This window comes from Engraulis encrasicolus, chromosome 13, assembly GCF_034702125.1.
Source record: "Engraulis encrasicolus isolate BLACKSEA-1 chromosome 13, IST_EnEncr_1.0, whole genome shotgun sequence".
Classification (NCBI taxonomy): Eukaryota; Metazoa; Chordata; class Actinopteri; order Clupeiformes; family Engraulidae; genus Engraulis; species Engraulis encrasicolus.
The window spans coordinates 46,204,542-46,227,041 of NC_085869.1; the positions used below are offsets into that span (position 1 = coordinate 46,204,542).

The 22,500-nt window shown below is 46.1% G+C and overlaps 1 protein-coding gene across 1 annotated transcript in view; it reads right to left on the bottom strand.

Moving 5' to 3' along the window:
* Window positions 1–22,500, bottom strand: part of LOC134460579 (potassium voltage-gated channel subfamily H member 7-like) — a 97,263-nt gene that overhangs the window by 12,753 nt on the left and 62,010 nt on the right. The window contains exons 7-12 of the mRNA XM_063212957.1: window positions 17,418–17,817; window positions 15,976–16,175; window positions 9,137–9,389; window positions 3,096–3,301; window positions 2,352–2,439; window positions 872–1,213 (exon numbers count right to left, since the gene is read on the bottom strand). Coding sequence (XP_063069027.1) covers window positions 872–1,213; window positions 2,352–2,439; window positions 3,096–3,301; window positions 9,137–9,389; window positions 15,976–16,175; window positions 17,418–17,817 — 1,489 coding nt within the window. The remainder of the gene's footprint in view (window positions 1–871; window positions 1,214–2,351; window positions 2,440–3,095; window positions 3,302–9,136; window positions 9,390–15,975; window positions 16,176–17,417; window positions 17,818–22,500) is intronic.

Here is a 22,500-nt window from a genome sequence, read left to right on the forward strand (position 1 = left end):
TCCAAAAATTTGTTCTTTTGTATATTGAAGTTAATGGTGCCTTCATAGCCCATGTTTTCTACAAATGTACAAATCAAATCAGTAGTTTTTGCTTACTGTTGGTGACAGGCTGACAGAAAAACAAACTAGCTAAAACCAGCACTCCTTCCCCTCTCTAGAGGATCTGGGTATAATAAAAAATACAAAGTCAGCAAGTCAGTCCGCCTAAGCTGATGATGGACCAGTGGAAGTCCTAAGAAGTGTGATGCTCTTAATAAGATGATGACTTGCATATATTTTTTTTTTTTTCATTTTTTGTTCACTTGTTGGTTGGGAATGGGATGGTTTAATCCCCAGCTCTTCTGAGCGTCTAAGAGGACATCATTTGTTCCCTGAGGATGAGCAGCTTCAGTTTAAAACCAATTTTTAAAAAATTGAAGCCCCAGAAAAAAAAACTATTCAGAGAAATGCAAAGTCAGAGGGCATTCGTGAAAATAGTACATCGGGGCTTGTTCATATCCATTTGTGAAATGATTTTCTAGGAAGTTGAAACCCACACAGACAGAGGCACACAGTAACACACAGAGAGATACAGACAACCATAGACACAGACACAGACAGCGATGTACTGTACGTACAGACACACACACACACAAATGCCTGCACATGCCTGCACGCACGCAGTGCACACACTCACACACACGCACGCACACACGCACGCGCGCGCACGCACAAGCACACACACACACACACACACACACACACACACACACACACACACACACACACACACGCACGGACGCACGCACGCACGCACACGCACACACGCACAGACACACACACGACAAAAAATCACCCTTTAAAATGCTCTGCTTTTGCCTTAATATCTCACCTCCACCTAGTTGTTTTCTCTCGGCTGCCTCCCTGGTCGGCTGGGCCTCCCCAACCCCAGTGGTGGTGGTGGTGGTAGTGGTGGTGATGTAGTTTGGGCTGAGGGCGTAGTCCTGAACAGAGGGGTAGCCCAGGAGGCCTGTGCTGGGGATGGAGAGCCTCCGCGACACCGCCTGCATGATCATCAACTGCTGGGCCTGCTGTTGCTGCTGCTGCTGCTGCTGCTGCTGCTGTGCCGTCTGCTCGTCCCTGGAGTGTCTCCTGTCCTCCGATCCCCTCTTAGAGCCGGCGTACGACTCCCTGTCCTTCCTGGAGTCGCTCTCCGCTTCCTTCAGGCTCTCCCCTGTGGGCAGTGATAATCAGCAATGGGCGTGGGTGGGGTGGGGTGGGGTGGGGTGGGATGGGATGTTTCTGGGTGGTGTGTGTGTGTGTGTGTGTAGGTGTGTCTGTGTGTGTGTGTGCATGTGTGTGTGTGTGTGTGTGAAGGTGCACTTGTATTTGTGTGCATGTGTGTGTGTGTGTGTGTGTGTGTGTGTGTGTGTGTGTGTGTGTGTGTGTGTGTGTGTGTGTGTGTGTGTGTGTAGGTGTGTCTGTGTGTGTGTGTGCATGTGTGTGTGTGTGTGTGTGTGAAGGTGCACTTGTATTTGTGTGCATGTGTGTGTGTGTGTGTGTGTGTGTACAAACGAACGTGTGTGTGTGTGTATTTATGTGTGTGACGTGCATGTACACTGTGTGTATATGGGTCTGTGTGCACACGTGTAATGTCAGTGTGTATGTGTGTTGTGCCTTGAGCGTGAACGTTGTGTGTGTGTCTACGTTTGTGTCTAGAGAGGTGTGGTGGAAGAACACACAGCTCCGCTCGGTGGCTGTGAAAGTCCTCTGGGATGGCCTCTCAGGGAAAATAACAATACTGCTTTACCCAATGCAAAGTGCCTTACCGTACACTACCATTGGGCCTATGTGTGTGTGTGTGTGTGTGTGTGTGTGTGTGTGTGTGTGTGTGTGTGTGTGTGTGTGTGTGTGTGTGTGTGTGTGTGTGTGTGTGTGTGTGTGTGTGTGTGTGCGTGCGCATGTATGTGTCACTTTTGTTCTGGCTTCAAAGGGACGTTTTGGGAGAGAGAGAGTGAGCCCTGGGGCCGGGGTAGAGGGGGCACACTAGCACAAAAAAACTCCATAACTACGTAACGGTGCCTCTAAAAGATAACTCAGTGTCCCCATACCGCAGTGCTGTATCCAACGGTTAAGAGCATCATCTCTCCCCACATGCTGTGTTCATGGCATGGTTCGGATGGTATTTTGCTGCAGCGCAAAAGGTTACTGATGTTTGCAGGGGGATAGAAAGATAGAGAGAGAGAGAGAGAGAGAGAGAGAGCGAGAGAGAGAGAGAGAGAGAAAGAGAGATAGAGAGAGATATTGTATGCTACCCTCTGTGTATGCGTTTTTCCCCAGGGAAGAAATGTGTACATGTAATGTGTGCTCACCTTTGGACGACTTGCGCTTGAAAGAAATTTTTCTCCGGCTCTTGGTGTCCTTCTCCTCTTCTGAATCGCTGCCATCCGAGTATGTGTTCTGCTGACAGAAAAAGTAATGTTAAAAAGATATTAGTTGGCCCTACCTTGCCGCTAACGGTAGGGCACTCGTCTACTACGCGGTCGACCCGGGTTTGATTCCGGCCCGGGTCTTTCGCCGGCCCTTCCCCGTCTCTCTCTCCCAACTCGATTCCTGTCTCTCCTCCACTGTACTGTCATTTAAAAAACAATAAAGGCTGAAAGAGCCACCCCAAAATACTTTTAAAAAGGTGTTACAAAATACAGAATTTCACACATCTTTTATCCATTCTGTTACCAGGGGAATAGCTGTTTGTTTTGCTCATGCTTTGCTCCCTTGTTCATTACAGTTTGGGGAGCAGCCTACTGTGGTTTTCAAACCTTCAAACCTTCAATAGTTTTCAAACCTTCAAATCTTATAGTAGTAAGAACTGTATTATACTACATTATACAATAACACTACTATAAATAAATGATTGCTCCTCTGATGGAGGATGTATAGGCCTATATTTACTGTGTTTCCTGTTATCTTTGCATGGGTTTTGGGATGAACCAACTCCATTGAGGGGGTCCACAGAAAAAAATAGTATAAGGGCTTTCTTGACTGGAATCTACTGGTATAGTATAATATCGGGGTCTGTGTAATGGTTAAGTTTGGGAACCCCTGGCCTACTGCACCTTGGCATTCTCATCCCTCAGGTTGAACGTCAGCTCCAGGTTGGTGAGGAAGTGGTCGGAAAATTCCGGATACATATCCAGAACCTCCAGCACATCCTCCCTCTGGATGGTGTGGAGGTCGCAGTAGCTCAGCGCACGCACGTCCGCGTTCGACTTCCCCGGCTTTGCATAGAGGTGAATCATCTCTCCGAAGATGTCGTTTTTACCTGAAGTCACATAACAGACATAATAACCAGAGGTACTGTCAGTAACATGCACAAGCTCAGCGGGCCGCACGTCAGCGTTCCACTTCCCTGAGTTTGCATAGAGGTGGATCATCTCGCAAAAGATACCGTTTTTACCTGATGTCATATAGCAGACTAAAAGAATCAGCCAGCAACGGCACACACACGTCAGCGCTCGACTTCCCTGAGTTTGCATAGAGGTGGATCATCTCTTCGAAGATGCCATTTTTACCTGAAGTCGGCAGTCATGGGTGAGCGGTTAGGGCGTCAGACTTGCATCCCAGAGGTTGCCGGTTCGACTCCCGACCCGCCAGGTTGGTGGGGGGAGTAATCAACCAGTGCTCTCCCCCATCCTCCTCCATGACTGAGATACCCTGAGCATGGTACCGTCCCACCGCACTGCTCCCCATGGGGCGCCACTGAGGGCTGCCCCCTTGCACGGGTGAGGCATAAATGCAATTTCGTTGTGTGCAGTGTACACTTGTGTGCTGTGGAGTGCTGTGTCACAATGACAATGGGAGTTGGAGTTTCCCAATGGGCTTTCACTTTCACTTTCACAGGCTTTCATAACAGACTGAAATAATCAGAGAGGCTGTTACTAGCTCACGGTGGGTGCGCACACGTCAGGGTTCGACTTTCCCGTCTGTGCATACAGTAGAGGTGTATGATCTCACCAAAGATGGCGTTTTTTTTAACCTGAGGTCATATAACAGCCAGAAATAATCAGAGATCGAGCTTACAGAGAGAGCAGCAGACAAACAGAGGTCAAACCAGGACATCACACTCCAGGGGGGATTACAGTAAAAAAAATACCATATGCACTGAAGGTGGTTTGGGAGAGCGTCATGTATGAGCAGGTATTATCGCCTGCCTCATCTATGTGTTGCTCCCCCCCTCCCCAACACATACACAGACACACACAGACACACACAGACACACACAGACAGACACACACAGACACACACACACACACACACACACACACACACACACACACACACACACACACACACACACACACACACACACACACACACACACACACACACACACACACACACACACACACCCTTCGCTCAGATGCATTATTGAAGCAGGGCTACAAAATGCTAACTAAAAGCTTTTGATGCCCTGGGAATCTCCGCGCGTTGGTTGACTGACAAGCTTTGCTCCACTTCAAAAGGAATACAGCCCTTGTGATGAAAACACGTCCGATTTGGGAATCTCTTTTTAAAATCCAGAGGCCATTTGGATGTAATCGGCATAACAAAACAGTTGCATTTTGCAATGTCGGAAAAAAACTGACTTCAAAAAACATTTTTTGAAAACCCCAGCCCATGTTAGCTTTCCACCCGGGAGGGAGGCTGAGGTCTGTACAGTCCAAAAGAGCAGCAATGGCCTGTAAAGGTGCCTTTAAAAGAGGCCAAATGTGTGTGTAAATGTCACGCCACGTGTGGTCTCCTCTTCTAAAGGGAGAGGAGCTGGATGGCTCGACCCCTGGCAAGCCTAAGGGTGACCTATGCAGGTGCTTGCTATCAGTGTGGCCACTGTGTGTGCTATGTGTTCATTGCAATGTACACTAATGTGTATTAGGTCTTTGTGTATGTTTCGTATTTGTGTTTTTATGTAAGATGACACATTAATTTCCTTTGGGATTAATAAAAGTACCCTACTCTTCTACTCTACTCTACTCTACTCTACTCTACTCTACTCTACTCTACTCTACTCTACTCTACTCTACTCTACTCTACTGGCTAGTCATAGAAAGACAGCTCATTCAGAAACGACGACAACCTAGGTTGACCTTGCGTGTTTCCGTTGAGGCGATAAACAATAAATGAGAAAATAGAAAAAGAAGCAATGGCGGAATGGTTGCAAGAATCCTGAGCATGCTTTATCTTATTCCATGAAGGTGGCTTGTGTCTCTGGTTGACAAGGCACAAAGACACAAAGAAATGAATAAAACAATTTGAATCCATGTTTTTTTTTATCAGAGTTTCAAAAGGCTTGAGGAGGGCAGGCTGTGTCTGTGAAATGACACATTCCTGACATGAATCTGTTACTGTACTAGCGTTTGTCCAAAAGCACATCATTCTGAGGATTTCCTGCATGCATACAGATAAAGTAAACAACCGTCATCTTGCCGAGCCCCAGGCAAAGGTAAAATTGAGGTGAGCACCTAAAAAAAGCACCTAAAAAAGATCCGCAACTCACAAGACAAAAAGATCTAACCTTCTAAACGTTTCCAAAGACATTTTGTGTCACATATAATTCTTTTGAAGAAAAAATAAGACTATCTGCTAGCGTTGAAGTACGTTACATTACGTTATAAATTATAATTTATAATTGTAGAGAAAATAGCAGGTGGATGTCCTCTTCAAGTTTTGCAAGTATATAAATGAATAGAAGACCGTGTTTGGTGGCACAATGAAAAATGGTCTTTATAATGTTTCGTAGAGGAAATTCATCTTATCTAGCTGCATGTCTTCTGCTCCTGCGACACATCTGGTGGGTCATATATAGAATATGCAGCATGCAGTAGTTTTGGCTGTGCGGTGCTCCGTGTGTCCATGCAGTGGTTCTGAGCCTCCTGGAGGATGGGAAGGGAGGGAGGACCACATCACATCACACCAGAGTCACCAGGTGAAAAATGGGTCCGTTTAGACAAGCCAAAGCAGCCCCACACACACACACACACACACACACACACACACACACACACACACACACACACACACACACACACACACACACACACACACACACACACACACACACACACACACACACACACACACACACGCGCACACACACACACACACACACACATACACCTGCTCCGCTGTACTCCGCAAGCTGCAAAGCTGGAGTACTGGAGATGGGGGGGGGTTGTTGAAGCACCACACCTCATTACGGACATCCACAGCTGCTAGCCTCCTGGTCCAGCAGTTTGCCGCAGTGCTGCGGACGCCAAGTGTAGTGTTCGTTCAGGTATTGGCCAACACAACACAACACAACACCACACCACAAACAAACAAACAAACAAACAAACAACAGACGACTAACTGGTAAGACCTCAGCGGCCATAATGCTGCCTTCTGTTTGTGTGGAGGTCTTCTCCCATAATGCCCTTCCTCAATGACATCTCATCTTCTTGTTTGGCCTGTGTGGCCCACAGTAGAGAGAGAGAGAGAGAGAGGAATGAGAGAGCAAGAAAAAGGTAGAGATATGGAGAAGGGTGAAGGAGAGAGATAGAGAGGGAGAGGGAGAGAAAAGAGAGAGAGAAGAGAGAGAGAGAAAGGAAATCGACCTGCAGAGTTCGGCGCTGGCAGTTTGGCTCTGGCTTGCTCTTTGAAGATGCCAAGCCGGCACAGAGGGAGCCACTTAACGGTAAATGTCACCGCGCACCGTCCCGTGTGACGAGACACCCATACCTCTATACCTCCCTCTACCCCCTCCACACCTCACGCCCCAGGCTCCCCTCCACTCCAACACACGCGATCCGGGGACAGGGTTGAGAATGAGAAGAGCAGTAAGCGCTAGATCTCGGCTCCCCGACTCAGTGAAAGGGGCACAGGAGGAGGAGGAGGAGGAGGAGGAGAGAGAGATGGGGTTAGGTGGGTTGGTGATGTGGGGTGTATTAGTAGTGCGGATGGGGAGTGTGTAAATGACAGGGCCGTGCCACTGGACGCGCTCGGCCTGCTTGACGGGGAGGGGGTAAGAGAGGAGCGCGTGCCAGAGCACTACAGGGAGACACGTATTCATTTCAGTCAGTGGATAAAACAAAAGCACGATACCACCACAAACACCTCCTCCTATTCCTGCTGTTCCTCTCCTCCTCCTGCTCCTCCTCCTCCTCCATCTCATGCTCCTATTCCTGCTCTTCCTCTCCTCCTCCTATTCCTGCTCCTCCTCCTCCTATTCCAGCTCCTCCTCCTGCTCCTCCTCCTCCTACTCCTCCTCCATCTCCTCCTCCTATTCCTGCTATTCCTCCTCCTCTCCTTCTCCTCCTATTCCTGCTATTCCTCCTCCTGCTCCTCCTCCTGCTCCTCCTCTTCCTCCTCCTCCTCTTCCTCCTCCCCCTCCTCCTTCAACCTCAAAGAGGTCACCCACACACTTACTCACGAAAGAAAACAAAAAATCCAAAGAAAAATAGAAAAGAATAGAAAGAAAATTGATGCATTGCGTTTGAACAGTGCCACAATTCTCCAGCGGGGAGCCAGTCCAACACCTTCTGTCGACAAACCCTTTTCCCTTTTCACATTCAGTCAACGCTGTGCAGTCCTCGACAGGGGAGGAAATGGAATAATTTCCACTGAAAGCATCCAAACACCCTCCAATCCAACACACACACAAAAAAGAGAAAAGATGATAGGACTCAGTGGCGCGAGACGCTGTCGCCCTTTTTCCCCATTTCTAAGCACACAGATGGAGAGACGAGTGTCAATAGATTTAGAAATTCATATCCATGTACTCCACCGAACAGGGACTCTCGGTATGCTGCATTAGAAATGCAGTACACACCCATGCATTCACACTCACTCACATACAGACAGGCACACAGACACATGCACGCAGACACAGACACAAAAACACGTGTTCACACACACGTATATACGCACACACACACACACACACACACACACACACACACACACACACACACACACACACACACAAACACACACCCACCCACACACACTCTTACACACACACACACACACACACACTCAAACACACACACACACACACACACACACACACACACACACACACACACACACACACACACACACACACACACACACACACACACACACACACACACACACACACACACACACACACACACACACACACACACACACACACACACACTGTATACAGTAACCACTTCTACCACTGACAATATATGCTCATATATATGCTCTTGCACTTACAGGCAAAATGATCTGCAGCTGCAATTAGTGCGGGTTCTTTTTACCTTGAAAATGTCACAGTTGCACTAATCAAATTAGATGAGCGAGTGCCCTGCCACGTCATGACCTACAGGCAAAATCATGCAATTAGTATTGACAAAGACAGACACGCGCAGATGGGAATACTCCAGTGTCCTCCGGTCACAGAGTCTCTCTCTCTCTCACACACACACACACACACACACACACAGACACACACACACACACAGACACACACACACACACACACACACACACACACACACAGACACACACACACACACACACACACACACACACACACACACACACACACACACACACACACACACACACACACACACAATGTTTCTATGAGATTTGAAAAAAAAAATGCCCTCATGTCCTTCACAGCACACACCAACGTAGTGTACGTATCCATTGCATGTATTATTGTGTCCTTCACAGCACAAACAAACGTAACGTATCCATTGCATACCGTACATATTATCATGGCGTCCTTCATAGCATAAATAAGCACAACACCCATTGCAGAGATTCACCGTGAATGGCAACCCCAATGCACAGAAGCAAACATTTACACGCACGCACGCACGCAACGCAAGCACACGCACACGCACAAGCACACACACACAGACTCACCGAAGATGGCCACCACAACGCACAAACACACACGCACACACATACACACACATACACACACAGATAGAGACACAGATAGAGACACACACACACACACACACACACACACACACACACACACACACAAGATGGCCACCACAATGCGCACACACACACACAGCAGAGAGAGCGAGAGCGAGAGTGAGATATAGTAGAGAGAGAGAGAGCGGAAACTCACCCAGTATGGCCACCACGATGTCGTCCTTGAGGATCTCGATGGAGCCCCGGGAGAGGAAGTAGAGGGCGGTGAGCACGTCCCCAGAGTGCACCAGCGTGTCGCCGGGCGGGCAGTGCGTGGTCTGGAAGTGCATGGCCAGCGCGCGCAGGCAGCCCTTGGTGGCGCCGCGGAAGGCAGAGCACTCCTCCAGCACCGTGCGGTTCAGGTGCAGGCAGATGTCGGCCTGCAGACACTCGGGGAAGCCCTTTAGCACCTAGATGTGGACGGCGGAAAACAGAGACAGTCTGGGTAAGACCTGGGTAAAACCTGAGTAAGACCTGGGTAAAATTAATTCTAGACCTAGGATAAAAATCTTGCTGCTTTTTTGTGTCTTTTAAGGCCTAAAATCACAAATTTCTAAATGTTAGACTTTTTTTACACAGGCAGATGTCAGTCTGCAGACACTCTGGGAAGCCCTTTAGCACCTAGACGTGGACGGCGGAACAGAGACAGTCTGGGTAAGACCTGGGTAAGACCTGGGTAATATAAATTTAAGACTAGGCTGAAAATCTGTGTTGTTTGTGGACCAGAGACAGACACACACAGAAAGTCAAACACACACACACACAGACAGAGAACATTCACACACGCGCGCACACTTACATGCACGCATACACACACACACACACACGCACACGCACACACACACACACACACACACACACACACACACACACACACACACACACACACACACACACACACACACACACACACACACGCACACGCACACACACATACACACACATATCAAGGCAGGCAAAGCATTACAACATGTTCTCTCTCTTCTCAGAATGAAATATCTGTCAACCTGCTAATATTGCTTTCTATTTCAAATTATACCTCAACCAAATGGATTTTCCCCCACAGTTTACAGAGAGAATGTGACGGCTTTTGAGGTATGGTTGAACCTGAGCTTGAAACCAATCTAGTCCCCCTCTATTATCTCTCTCTCTCTCTCTCTCTCTCTCTCTCTCTCTCTCTCTCTCTCTCTCTCTCTCTCTCTCTCTCTCTCTCTCTCTCTCACACACACACACATACAAACACACACACACACACAGACTCCGAGATGTCTGTTAATAATACAGCAGCAGATAGATGTCCCATTAGCCATTCATGCCGTGCACAGCACACAGGTACTGTACGGAGGGAGGGAAAGTTATATTTGTCCCCTAGCCCTGGCTCATGCTCTCCGAGCGAGAGATATGGAAGAAGAGGATGCAGAGGAGGAGGAGGAGGAGGTAGCAGGGGGATTTGCATAAAGTAAAACTTACTCAGGTGTGATATGAAGGGAGAGGTAATTGAGGGGTTTTAGAAGGCGGCACACGCCGAGTGTGAGTGTGAGTGTGTACAGTAAGGAGGAATTGCTAAAGCTGGCGACGCACGCACAAGCGGGAGGGAGAGAGGGAGGGAGGGAGAGAGAGAGAGAGAGAGAGAGAGAGAGAGCAGAGAAGTGCTTCCTCCACCCCAGAACCCAGCATGCTATTAATTAGAGCCTAGCAGGCATGCAACGCAGAGCCGAGTAGAGCCGAGCACTGAGCAGGCTAAGATAATAAACTGCAAAGGCAACAAGACAGCTAGCGCCTCTCTCCATATTTTCCCCTCAATCTGTGTATAGATTGTGTGTGTGTGTGTGTGTGTGTGTGTGTGTGTGTGTGTGTGTGTGTGTGTGTGTGTGTATGTGTGTGTGTGTGTGTGTGTGTGTGTGTGTGTGTGTGTGTGTGTGTGTGTCTCTCTCTCTCTCTCTCTCTCTCTCTCTCTCTCTCTCTCTCTCTCTCTCTCTCTCTCTCTCTCTGTGCCTTTGTGCAATTCCATTTCAGCTTAAAAATGGCCCTCTAATCATCAAAGGCCCCCATATGCTGTTTACCAAGTGAAATCTCTGGTCAAGGGTGCTGCTTAATGGAAAAAGACAGTATGGAGGACATGTCTAAAAATTGTAATGAGATTTTTTAATGGGTCCTTTCAATTAAAAAGCTGTGGTTTTGAATCTTTTCCCAAATACGTTATGTATTTCGGACTGAGGTTATTCAAGGCGATTTGTCTTCGACGACACATGGGCTTTTTATGGTTGAGTGGAAGCTACTATGGAGCATGAGTTACTGCACACGGATGAAATCAAGTAGAACAATCTGTAAAGTGGTATGAAGAAAAAACAGGTTGATTTCCCGTTTCGGGTGCATTTACCTCCTGCTCTTTCCAAACGGGGGTTGTGACATTCCAGTGGACATGTGGCAGACATGGAAAGAGACAAGCATTTGCTTTCAGAATACATAGAACACAAGCAGCATTAGAAAACAATAACAACAGAAAAAACAACAGCATGATTAACACTAGAACTACCAGGATTTTTCTGCCTACCTAGAAGTACCAGAGAGGGGTCATTTGACCCGGTGTCCTGTCTATATGAGCGACCCGTCGAGATGTGATTCTCTAGGCTACTGAGCATGCGCACGCATGCGCACACCCTCGCGGTGGTTTTCGCGGGTGATTGCCCATCGAATTGTGAGACCGCAAGTTACGATACAGGATCCCCTGAGACTGTCAACTTTAGTGACTCAAACTGTAGCCTATGTCATCCTGAGGTTACCACCAGTCATCCATAGTCTAGGTAGCCTATAGCCTGTCCACCGACTGTCATGGACTGAAAGTTACGATATATCCCCTGGGGGGGAAACGGGAAATAGCGTGGATCATCCAGCAGATCATTGGAAAATCTGCGAAATAGCGTGGCCTCGTACATTTGCTACTTTGTTGCCTAACCGTAATCGCTCACACACTCAGCCTCGAACATTGTAACATCGATCAGAAAAGACTATTTATGTAGAAAATTATTACGTAGACTATTTATGTAGAAAAAATCGCCACCTCTGTCGCCAGCTGTCAAAATGCTCCCTCCACCCTTTTCGCTCAAGAATTTGCATCGACTGCATTGTAAAATGCCTGAACATGGTAAGAAATGCACTGGCGTGGGGATGTTATGAAATTATGATTCCGGTCATTAAAAGACAGACATCTGCCAAAACAAAGCCACAATACGCTATCTGCTATCTGGGAATATCTAAACCGCGCTTGTTTATCCCCATAGCACATGATTTCATGTGGCAATTTGCCTTGCGAGCCCACGTCGCATTGAAACCAAACCAACAGCAAATGACTACATTAAACAACCCGTAGCCAGGCCCTGATCCCAAACACTTTCTCCAGTATTTGCGCAAACTCAACTCAGTCTCTTTCATATGGCACGTTTCTTAAGTTGCTCAAACGAGAGGCTCACGGTTTTTAGTGGTCAGCAGCCGCACGTTCTAAACTCCGCACGAAATAAACAAAGTAGTTGGTTATTAAAACAGTCCTACGTGGACCGATTGAAACGCCTTCCGCGGAAAATCAAGGTCGCTCATTTAGATGAGGCATCGCAAATCGATAGAACACCACTATCGAATAGGGCGACCGGTCGCTCATCTCGACGAGGCAACACATCTCGACAGAACACCGGCGGCTTTTACCTAATACACTAATCACTCATTTTGTTATGGTAATGAGGCTGTTAGGGGCCGTGTGTGGGGTGAGGGGGTCACACCTTACAGTGCTAACAGCCAAGACAAACAGGGACAGACAGCTTCTTCCCAAGGGCTGTCAGCCTCCAAAATCACCACAGTTAAATAGCAACTTGCATGAAGATATCAGCAGCAAAGACAGATAGCACAGTTTGGCGGACAGTGTGTTACAGTTTTTCTCCATTGGTTTGGCTCATTTCTTGAAACTAAGATGTCATTCTCAAAACATGGACAAATTCCAAAAATTATTTGCAGTTCCTCACAACAGAATGGCATTTATCATTGCTTTCATCAAATTTTAAATGCTTTTGTACATGTCTCAATCATTTAGTACATCCTTGCAAATGGCTATGTACAAGTATCCTACAGTTATCAGCTTACATTTAGTACAATTTTCAAATGAATGTACCTTGCTGATCTATCCCAATTGGTTGATTATCAGTGTAATGGTTGTCCTGAAAACATGTCAGCACATTTTCTTCATATAAGTCATCAATGAACTTGTGAATGTCCCATGTGATCATGACGTATCATATGACTGCAACCAGATAATGGTTGAATTACAGTTTTTCTCGATTGGTTTGGCTCATTTCTTGAAACTGAGATGACATTCCTATAACCATTGGGTCATTTGGCCAAACATTCTTACACTTCTGTACAACAGTTCAGATAACTAGCAAAATGTCATATACCTCCCAAAACACCTCATTCTTGCATCAGCACTAAACCGTCTCACATATAAATAGTTAGTACCATCAAAATGGCATAGATCTTTCTCAATTGCTTTGGCTCATTTGCATTCATTTAGTCCTTCTGTCAAAATAAACTGGATGGTTCAGCATAACTACATGGATCCTCATCACTCGCTCATATCACCCCAAAAACAGTTTACCCATGTGTCAAAACTAAATTTCTTCCCCACATATATCATCAGTACCCCCAAAATAAATTGTCCCTTTGCCATTGTGTAAGCACTGCCAGTCATGGGTTAGGTGTTTTATCTACGTTCAGCTAACAGATTTCGACTATGTATAAAAATGAAAAAGTGAGTGGAAACATTGAAGTTTGACAACACAGATAATTTACCAAGGACATTTAACAGTAACTTTCTTTACTGTAAATTCATATACAGAAAGTAATGCCCATATATCACAGGTTTCTCATGGGTTTGGCTCATTTCTCAAAACAGAGATAACATTCACAAAATAACATGGACAAATGCCAAAGCAACTAGCAATTGTTCAAAACAGAATGTCGTTTGAAAAAATGTCATGAAATTAGCCAAATAACAGAGGAAACTGTAGTATACACGGTTGTAAAATTATTTTCTACTAACTAGAAAAGTTACAATACCATCTGACCTGTTGAACATTTACTATGTAATGAAATTCTTAAAATATGATGTCCTTGACTGTTTTGGGAATTGCGTAGACCACTTTGCATATGATGACTTACACAATGAAATAATGCTGACGTGTTTTGGAGAGGGCAACCATTAGACTGAGAATTGTCTAATTCGTTTAGATAAACAAGGTCAATTTATTTGGAAAATGTGCTAAATCTATGCTGAATGTGTCAACTGCAGAGATGTACAAAACATTTGAGACATGTACAAAGCATTTGATATCTGATGAAAGCAATGACAAATGCCATTCTGTTTTGGGAAATTGCAAGTTGGTTTGGGGATTTGTCCGTGTTGTTTTGAGAATGTCATCTCACTTTCGAGAAATTAGCCAAACCAATCGAGAAAAACTGTAACGTGTGAATCTCCCATGCCATGTGACCATAACGACTCATGTGAATGCAACCTGGCAATTGTTAGATGGATAAATACCAGTGCATGTGGACTACTGCTTCACTTCCCTCAAGAATTTTGTGGTGAAAGAAGCTCCTCTCCCAGATGCAGAGATACAGCACTCAACAGGCATTGGAAATGATCCACACACACACACACACACTCGGTGTCTCAAGTGACAGCTGTGAGGTGCTAACAGCTACATTTCCACAACAAAAGGAGTGTCCGCAGGGGGTCCAAAGGGTCAAATGACCCCCTTGTGGGGCTTTTAGGTAAAAAGGTCAATTGACCCCTCCGTGGTAGTTCTAGTGTTAAACAGACGGATAAGACACCATTGTACAGTACACCGAGCTACAGTCGCTGTCACACAGCTATGACCAATATTTCTTGCCTGGTACAATGAGTTAAAAATAGAACAAGATGCCATAGGCGGCAGCAGTGCACAGTGCACACTAACATTCATAAAGGACTTGGCTGTGCAGTCACCCCTTATGCTGGTCGATGAGTGTCAAGGGGAATGATGGCGGTGGTTAACCAGTGGGATGGAGTTCACGGTTGTAACCTTTATGAATGTTGCATGTCATTACATCAACGATGGGGTCAAACCTTGGTCTTGCACATGCGTTGGCAAGAGGGATGTAAACATTGGCCGAGCGAGGACCAGCAATGCTCTTATAGTAAACATCAATGCATCTTTTTTAATGTGGGGAATTTTGAACTGACAGGTTGCTTGCCAACTGGGAAAATGCTGTTGTAGGTGCAGAGGTGGATAATCAGTATTCAGAGAATAAATCTGCCATATAAAGGCAAAGTACGGTAACTATGCTAACATTGAAACTAAGAAAAATGCCTTTAAAGTATTGGTATTAGGCTGGATACTGCAGTTACTGCAAATATGACGTGGCACGATCTCTAAGATGGGACACATTTGCACCATAAGGCTTCGAGAGCAGATAAAGGATGTGTAATGAAGACCATTTTCCAGTCTAGAGTAGAGACCAACTGGAAAGTTTTTTATCTGGGAGATTGCCATGGACTTTTTCATCTGGCACCCTACTAGTGTAGGTGCATGGTATTCCACAGCAATGGTGACAGCTTGAATTGTGACAGTGTATACATGAGCTATGTTTAGGTTCACATTTCATTGAAAGATGTTGTATCATTTTTATTACATATTTCAATTTTTCATTTTCTTCCATTAGAATAACATTGGGACAACCAACCACCAAGTGGTGTTGGTTGCCACATTAACGCAAGATGCCTTTTATTTCCCATACCTTTTTGAAGAGAATGGATTCTATGGAATCTATCACTATACAAATGTACCCGACACATGAAACAGGTTTCTTGCAATTTACTGTTTAACCTGCAATTAGATTGAAGTAAAAAAAAAAGTGACAACCAACTCCGGTCTCCCCTTCTGTACTGTACTGTACTGTACTGTAGCATACCGTGTTGAGGTCGATGCCGTTGGTGTAGGTCCAGGAGTGCTGGAAGTACTCCTCCAGCCTCTGGCGTAAGGGGTTGGGGATCTGGTGGAAGCGGATGAACTCCTTCACCCGCAGCATCTGCATGTGGTAGCGCGCCGTGCCCGAGTACAGCCTCTGGATGATGGCTGACACGTTGCCAAAGATGCTGGCGTACATCAGCGCTGCGTGGTGCGAGAGGAATGGAGAGAGCATGAAAAAAGGTATGGAGGTATGGAGAAAGGTGAAGGAGAGAGAGAGAGAAAGAGAGAGAGAGAGAGGAATGAGAATGCAAGAAAAAGGTAGAGGTATGGAGAAAGGTGAGAGAGAGAGAGAGAGAGAGAGAGAGAGAGAAAGAGAAAGAGAGAGAGAGAGAGAGAAGGACAGGGCAAAAAAGAGAGACAGAGAGAGGGGAAGGCAGGGAGGGAGGGAAGGATGGGAAGAGCAGGGCAGGTGAGTCACCTTATTTTTCCTCTTTGACAGGAATGAGCTTTCCAGTCTCTCCAGTCTCTCTGGCTTCTCCCAAACAAACCCCGAAACACATACAAACCTGCACGCCGAGCATGTGGCAGCATTAGGAATATGGTGGATGCGCTGAGAGAGATTAAACGTGATGCAGAGCTTAACTGTTCTGCAGTTAACCTTGGCCTGAATTGTAACGCCGAAAGTAATGGTTTTAAATTACCATCCGGTCTTCTGATGTGCAAGCCAACAGCAGACTAATTTTGTTTGTCTGACAGCTTGTCGGAGAATATTTCATCCGTTTGCTGCGGATCTACACAATCTACTCTGTGGCATGTACTCCCACTGACTATAGCATTGACTAGGATGCCAGCAGACTGCTTAGAAATGCTTCAGATTTTCTATGTCAAATGGTTGGCCTTGTCTGCTGTCTTCTGCGTAACTGTTCGCAAGCCACATGGTGTTAACAAAACATGGGCAGCACTCTTGCGACATGTTTTTTCCATTTAACCGAAGAATGATTGAATAGCTAATTTCTATTCAAACGGGTAATAGAATCAAATATTTTATTCACAGCTAGTGTCACGCAGCCAGGAGAAAACAAAAATGTTGAACCCATGTATAGAATCAAATATTTTATTCACAATTGCCTTTAGAAACTAATCTTCGATGCGATCAATACATCAGGGTGCGTATAAGTACGACCTACTGGTGATCATGTGACTGTGCTCCTAACACAGGTGTCGCTAATTACAAGCCTAGCTAAAGATGCTGCAGTAATTAGAATCATCCGGTCGAGTGAATTGACCGCAACAAATCTGAGGATTCCCTTTTGGAACCTGCCCGTCTCTGTTAAGTAGTACCTTAGGAACTACAACCTCATGCTCAACAGAACGCAGACACAAACAACACAAACATGGTCCCCTGTACTGAGACTTGGCAACATGGACAGATGTGACACTCACAGCCAATGAGCATGACGCAGATGGAGAAGATTTTCTCAGAGTTGGTGTTGGGTGACACGTTCCCGAAGCCCACGCTGGTCAGACTGCTGAAGGTGAAGTAGAGGGCCGTCACGTACTTGTCCTTGATGGACGGGCCCGAGCTCGGGTCGCTGTAGTTGTAGCGCTTGCCTATGGACACGCCCAGGTTGTCCAGCCAGCCGATCTTGTGCTCCAGGTAGGGCTTCTCCACGTTGCCGATGGCGTACCAGATGCAGGCCAGCCAGTGGGCGATGAGCGCGAAGATGCACATGAGCAGCATGAGCACGGCGGCGCCGTACTCCGAGTAGCGGTCCAGCTTCCGGGCCACACGCACCAGCCGCAGCAGACGAGCAGTCTTCAGCAGCCCGATCAGGGTGGTGGTCTGGAAGGAGGGAGGAGGGAAGGAAGAAGATACTTTAACTTTTTTAAAGATATGTTTTTTTGGTCTTTTACAACTTTATTGATGATTGGACAGTTTGAGAGGTGGACAGAAAGCGATGGGGAGAGGTTGGCAAAGGACCCGGGCTGGGAATTGAACCCGGGTCGGCTGCGTGGCAGACGAGTATCCTACCGGTTGGCCACGGCAGGGCCTACTTTTACATTTTAAGAGAGTCGATAGCTACCTCGATTCATGGCTGAAGTGCCCTTGAGCAAGGGCACCTAACCCCACATTGTTCCAGGGACGGTAATTGATACCTTGTAAATAACTGTAAGTCGCTTTGGACAAAAACGTCAGCTAATTGAAATGCAATGAAATGTTATGCTAGGCAACGTTTTTAAGGGACAGTTCAGTGACATTATTGTCAATGTAACACATTCACCTCCACAGAGTGGTGTTCTGGGGGAAGGGAAGAGGGAAAGGAACAAGATGGTTGCTTTCTGTGACACATTGCCTAGACAACTGTTGTAATGTCTAGTATCTAGGATTCTGTCTGGTGTAGCAGCCTCAGCTGCTGAGGTGTATTTAGAAACTCGATCAGGGCTGGTGGTCTGATTCTGGACAGAAACACAAATATAACTTCAGACAGAAACACAAATATCAGATAAATGTTGGGTCTTTAAGTGAAAGTGGATGTGTTGGAATGTGCTAATATACTATAGTATGCTGGAATGTGCTCCGTAGCCCATAATGCATGCAGTTCCATCAGTGGACCGCTGTAACAGTCGTTGAAATAACTTTACTACGATAGTACTACACTACTATGACACTACACAGGCCCTTTGGTAATGCATTAGGACTTGGCCATTGCTGGCCTGGGAAATCCGATGCTGCTTTGCACAATCGTTCCGATCTGAAAGAGTCTACCCTCAGCGAGGGTACCAGATCATGGTCCCTGTCTCTCTCAAATCGTGGAAAGGTAATGACTGCAGTTTGCGTGAATAGATAAAACTGACACGATAAGCTATGACTACGTATGACAAATGATACACGAAAACCACACACCCACTATGGGAATTTGCGGTAGGCAGGTCTCTAGACCGTATCTCACTTTTGATTAGGTCTGGTGATAACCAGGCAAGGCCATTGCCATTCCGGTAACAGCAAATATATAACATGGCCGTGTCTTAACGGGTTAATCATAAGGCCTCTAAAAGTGTAGTAAAGGAGAACGCTGTGGTTAAATAACTTCCACGAGGGACACTTTGCAGAGAGAATTGGCACCCGCTCCTTTGGCCAAGGAGTACAGTAGTCCCCAGCCCAATCAGATTGGTGGTCTGTAGCCAGGCAACAGGGAACAGGGAGGATGGGCACACGTCCAGGTTACTTCAGAGTTGGACACTTGACTAAGAAAAAAAAACTCAAGACAATTGTCTAGTCTTAAAAAGAAAAGAAAATGTGCTCCATTTAAAAGTAGTACTTCCTTACTCTGAATCAATGTAATGTTTTTTTTCTTACTTCTTCTTCCTCACAGAAAACAGTTCTTAATTACCTCCAGTTTACAAACAATGGGGATACAAAATCAGTAGAGGAGATGAACTGGCATGAAAGACATGCTGGCATAGGGCCCTTTCCCTCTCTTCCTTCCTCCCTTCCTTACTTCCTTCCTTTCTTTTTATATTCAAATTGCCCCATCGCCTTGGCAAGCCTGGCTTGCTGGCACGCCGTTGGACGAGGAGCTGCATTAACACGCAGTCAGACGGAGGACACCTCTCATCTGCCAAGATCTATTGGCAGAACACCAGCCAGGGCTTGGGGAATAGTCTGTTTGTTCTCGCTCATCATCCGAGGAGAGGAGGCAGCGGCAACACTTACACCTCCGTCAGTCCCTCTCTATCTCTATCTCTTACTCTCTCTCTCTCTCTCTCTCTCTCTCTCTCTCTCTCTCTCTCTCTCTCTCTCTCTCTCTCTCTGTCTCTTTTTTTCTATATTTCTCTCTAAATTTCTCTCTCTCTGGACCATGCTGCTTTAGTTAACAATTAAAAATGTGACATCGGAAATTGAGGTTGGAGAAAGTGCTGTGGATATTTTTGGGAAATGTCTTCATGCACGCAGCTGACAGCGATGACACGCCTCTGTAGTAGACCTATGATTTTTGGCCCAGGCCCGAGCCCGAACCCGAACCCGAGCCAATTTCGGGTCGGGTCGGGCCTGAAATGTCACTCATTACGTTCGGGTAGGGTCGGGTTCGGCTTCTCTATCGTTGACAGTTTTTTTTTTTTTTTTTTAAATAAATAAATAGGCTATGTAGGCTGTGCGTTAATAATATTCCACGTCAGTTGATAATCCAGCAGTGCAGTGCCTGCTGCTAGAATGCACACGCTTTCCCTCGCCTCTCCCTCCCATCACAGTGCGCTGAGGCATTTCGGCCGTGTTTTGGCCACGAGAGACGCGTGGTCTGCAAAAAACAGAGGTCGCCTCATCAACCCGACACATACTGTAGCCTAATAAACTCTTGCAATGGCAATTCAAGAACTCCTTCATTCCTGTTCTGCTGCTCGCGTCGTTGTTCTTCTTTGTCTCGCTGTCTCTCTCTGTGAAAGTGCCGCGCTAGATTTTTAAGGTCGTACTGCTGCTGTGGCTTATGGCCCAATGATCAGCCGGTCAAAATGACGGACGCCCTTAAAATTTTCCGCCAACTCTTAAAAAAAGCGTCAATGATGGATTATCGCTTAATGTAACCTCTGTGCACTGCAGTGCAGCATACACAGAAATATAAAAGATGGCCTGCATGTTTATACAGTCTATTTAACTTAGTTTTCGTAACAAAATACTTTAATGGCTTTAATTTAAGGGCTTTGATTCGTTATCATAGATCACCCCTCCTTATACAGGTAAATAAAATTTGAAATTTCGGGCTTCCCTCGGGCTCGGGCCTACACATCCAATAATTAGTCGGCCTCGGGCCGGGCCCGGCCCAATTCCCATGGGCCCATGTCGGTTCGGGCTTGGATTTTTTTACCCGTTCTTACCTCTGCTCTGTAGGGAGACGTTGCACGCACGCGCGCCCGTGTGTGTGTGTGTGTGTGTGTGTGTGGGTGTGTCTGTCTGTGTGTGTGTGTGTGTGTGTGGGTGTGTCTGTCTGTGTCTGTGTTTGTGCTTCAGTGAGTGTGTGAGCGTGTGTATGTGTGAACTGGTGTGTGTGCGTGCACATATGGGGGTGTATGTGCATTTGTGTTTGTGCGCGAGACAGAGAGAGCAAGATAGCATTGGGTAGGGAGGGAGACAGAGACAGAGACAGAGAGAAACAGAAGCCTGGCTCCTAGAATTGCAAAGCACAATTTAACTTTGCATTTAAGAGTTGACGGCAAACATTAACTGTGATGCCAATGTGAATTATACATGTTGCTTCCGAGTGAATAATTGACTCTGTATGTAACACAGTAGCCATACAGCAGTATCTGAGAAGTAAAGAGATATCTTAGCACACATAGCATTAACTTTCCCAAACAGAGTTTCAGCGAGCCTCAAAGCTGTGCCAGTACAGCGGCCTCCAGAGAGATGCCATCTCGGCTCATATTCATTCAGTGAAGGTTGGTAAGGTTCAGTAGCAGCAGCAGCAGGAGCAGCAGCAGGAGCAGACTCTTCCACTCGCTATAGTATGCATGCCACAGCCAGAGATAACCACAATGTCATGTCACGTCATGCATAAAAGTGGATCTCTCTCTCTCTCTCTCTATCTCTCTCTCTCTCTCTCTCTCTCTCTCTCTCTCTCTCTCTCTCTCTCTCTCTCTCTCTCTCTCTCTCTCTCTGCCCATGCGGATTTGGGTCAACAAGATGAGCGCACACATATTTTTCTGAATTACTTTGTGCTTTTAGTGGTCTGTTTTCTTTTTGTAGGCCACTGTGCAATTAATCCCACCCACCAGTGGAATCAGGGGCACAATGACCACATTCTCTATCTCTCTCTCTCTCTCTCTCTCTCTCTCTCTCTCAATGGTACCACAACGGGGAAAATGGCATTCGGACACCAACAATTACAAGAACCCGTGTGTCCTGTCCTCCACAGTCATGGTCGGAGGAAACCCCGTTTAGATTGTGTGTGATCCTTGGGGATGATGATGATGATGATGATGATGATGATGTCCTACAGTGCATCAATAATTGAAACCGAGATGCAGAGTCGGGATTTGTGGAGCACCGGCCGCCGGCCACCACGGCCATTGCTCGAAAAGTCATCACTTTGAAGGTACACTGTGTAAGATGTTTAGTTGTTTATTTCCGGAATTCATGTTACCCATTCACTAATGTTACCTTTTTCATGAATACTTACCTCCACCATCAAATTCTAAGTATTCATTATGACAAGAAAAATTGCACTTTTCATACATGAAAAGGGGGATCTTCCTCATGGTCCGCCATTTTGAATTTCCAGAAATAGCCATTTTTAGCTGCAAAAATTACTCTACTTGGGCAATACTAGAAAATATTAGTTTATTACTTAGTAAGCTTTCATGAAAAGATACAATTTGGCAATAGGCAGCCCAGTTTCAATGAGCAGCATAGTTGCAGTACCTTTTTTGTCCTCTTTGTTCCTCTTTGAAAGCAATAGCCAGATGACAGCGAAGCATGTTCATTGGCATAAAATGACAGAGGGGTAGAGTGCGAGAGAGAGTTAGATAATCT